The 2,500-nt window shown below is 47.3% G+C and overlaps 1 protein-coding gene across 1 annotated transcript in view; it reads right to left on the bottom strand.

Annotated features, from left to right (window-relative positions):
* The window catches only part of ntmt2 (N-terminal Xaa-Pro-Lys N-methyltransferase), a gene marked incomplete at its 5' end in the record, with an annotated part of 7,904 nt that extends 5,405 nt beyond the window's left edge, over nt 1–2,499 (bottom strand). The window contains 2 exons of the mRNA XM_060066316.1: nt 1–4; nt 2,460–2,499. The exon at nt 1–4 is cut by the window's left edge and continues 169 nt beyond it. Coding sequence (XP_059922299.1) covers nt 1–4; nt 2,460–2,499 — 44 coding nt within the window. The remainder of the gene's footprint in view (nt 5–2,459) is intronic.
* Nucleotide 2,500: the final 1 nt, after the last annotated feature.

The following is a 2,500-nucleotide window of genomic DNA, read 5'->3' as shown; positions in this document are numbered from 1 at the left end:
TTCACTGGCAGGAGAGGAGGACACAGGAAGCATGATTCACAAAGGGACAGCTCATCATAAGACTGCATCGTTTTTCAGAGATTCAACATTTTAGGATTTTTCTTTTTCTAATTGTATGGGTGTGTGCACTGAACGCACGCAGAACCACAAAACGGTTGCGTCATGGCCGACAGCCGTCATAAGTATGAGATGGAAATGAGCCAGCATCCAGTAACCAAACAAGGCTGATTATAACCAGCTTGTCCTTTGATTGAAATAGAGCTCACTCTATTTCATGACCGTGAGACATGGTAGGAATCTGTGTTCCAGAGCTCATTCGAATCCTAATTACATCTGTGCAAGTCTATTACGTAAAAGCAGCGTGTTTGGATATATTGTATGGCACAGAGGTTAAAATCAGGAAATCTAGCAGCTGATGAAATGAATCATCACTACTGGGCAGTCAATCACTTGGTAGACAGTTAGGAAACTAAGGAGAAGAACAGTGAATTATATCGAAATTCAGATTGAATTAAATAATTTTCAGCCTAAACGTTTCTAATAGGATTTGTGTTTATGGTTACGTTAATGTGTGTTTCTGTGTGTATGTGTTCATGCTTATGTTTATGTGTGTCTGTAAGATGTGTTTTAATGAGTCACACATCCTGTGCATCCAGCATCTATAAGTCCTCATCCTTCAACACAGAAGCCAGGAGAGTGCAAGGATCAAAGTCTCACAGACACGTCTGCCCCCCCCACACACCCGCCCCCACCCCGGTCAAGACGCTCACATCAGCATGCAGAGTACATTCCAGTCCAGTGCACTGGGATTAGGGTAGGCCTCCAGAGCTATGTTTGGTACGGGGAACAGAGATTCTGCTTGGAGGCAGGAGTCATGTGACCCTCCGGTAGCTTTCAGCGCAAGAGGGAGGATAAGTTTAGAACCCCCCAGAGAGAGAGAGAGGGGGAGAGAGAGGAAGAGCCAGAGGGAGTTCCACTAGAGAGTAGGGAGTTGAGGACCAACCCTTGAGCTTTTATCGCTTTGACGATCACCTGCCATGCTGAAATCGACCTCTACCGTCCACTACCGTCCAAATACCAATCCTGTCTTCCCAGAGTTCATGCTCGTGTCAAAGCAACACTGGAGTAAATCTGAAGGAAAACAAACACACTCCCCTCTCCCCTCCTCTCCCCTCCCATCCCCTCCCCCCCTCTCCCCTCCTCTCCCCTCCTCTACCCTCCCCACCTCCCCTCCCCTCCCCTCCCCTCCCCCCCTCTCCCCTCCTCTCCCCTCCTCTACCCTCCCCACCTCCCCTCCCCTCCCCTCCCTTCCTCTCCTCTCCCCTCCCCTCCCCTCCCCTCCCCTCCCCTCCCCTCCTCTCCCCTCCTCTCCCCTCCTCTCCCCTCCCTCCCCTCCCCTCTCTGCTTGATCTCCTGGCCCGGTCCTTGCACTAGATCAACACTTATTTATACGTTGGAGGCTGACATGTTCTTCATTAATCATTACGGTTAAGTCAGTATCGCTGCCACTGCCTTCATATTCCCCCTGTTAAGACTCAATGTGGATTTTATCATATTGCTTAGATTTGAGAGCAAATAAAGGTGCCTTTTTCGTGATCACGAGATACATGTAACATTAAGATTAGAAAGAATCTCAGGATTAAAGACTTTGTACATATAAGACATAAACATTGTTGGACCACCTCTGTGAAACATTTGCCAATACGAGGGACTCACACTGATTCATAAAGACATCATTTAAAACATAATTCCGGATTCAACCAATTAAAAGTAATGGCTCCAGTTTGTAAATAACCTGAGAAGGAGTGTCAGCACGGCTCTTGGCTGAGTTGTGGCCTCCATACCTGACATGCCATGCCATTAATGGGCCTTGTATCGCCTTGGTGGTAAAAAGCCACTTTGTGCCAAAAATGCGGAGGTCAAGATCTCCCATTTCTGCAGCTCAGGGATTATTGAGGTACAAGGAGAGGGCTGTGAACAAGACACCAGCCTGTGTAACTTACCATTAACACCTCTAATGAGGACGCCCACTGTTTCATATCACAGCAGAAGGGAAATGCTACAATAAAAGCTATATGCAAAATAACAGAGTGATGCCCGTAAAGATATGCATCAGGCATTGATCGGTGACTCAGAGATACAATTCTTTTTTTCTTTCAAGTTGTCCTGCCTATAGTCTTGAGCATCTAAGGCAAAACAGAACATGAGCTCCAATATAGCTTCACTTCACTCTTGTTAGGGTTAGGGTTAGAGACAGTTTGTGGCCACTGTGGCTTAACCCTTGACACAGCCGAACCAATGTTACGTCTTACAACACGTTGTCAGATCTGCATGCAGTAGATATTGTTTAACGCACTCGCTGCACTATAAGTGAGTGTTGACCGTGGTTCACCAGCAGCCTATTGGTGAATGTGGTCCCATTACACGACACACTGCAGGCCTTGGCCCTCTCTTCCTACCCAGAGGGACTTTCTCCAGCAGGTACACGTAGCTGGCGAAG

This window comes from Gadus macrocephalus, chromosome 12 (genome assembly GCF_031168955.1).
Source record: "Gadus macrocephalus chromosome 12, ASM3116895v1".
NCBI classification, from domain to species: domain Eukaryota; kingdom Metazoa; phylum Chordata; class Actinopteri; order Gadiformes; family Gadidae; genus Gadus; species Gadus macrocephalus.
This window is presented reverse-complemented; position numbering and strand designations above follow the sequence as displayed.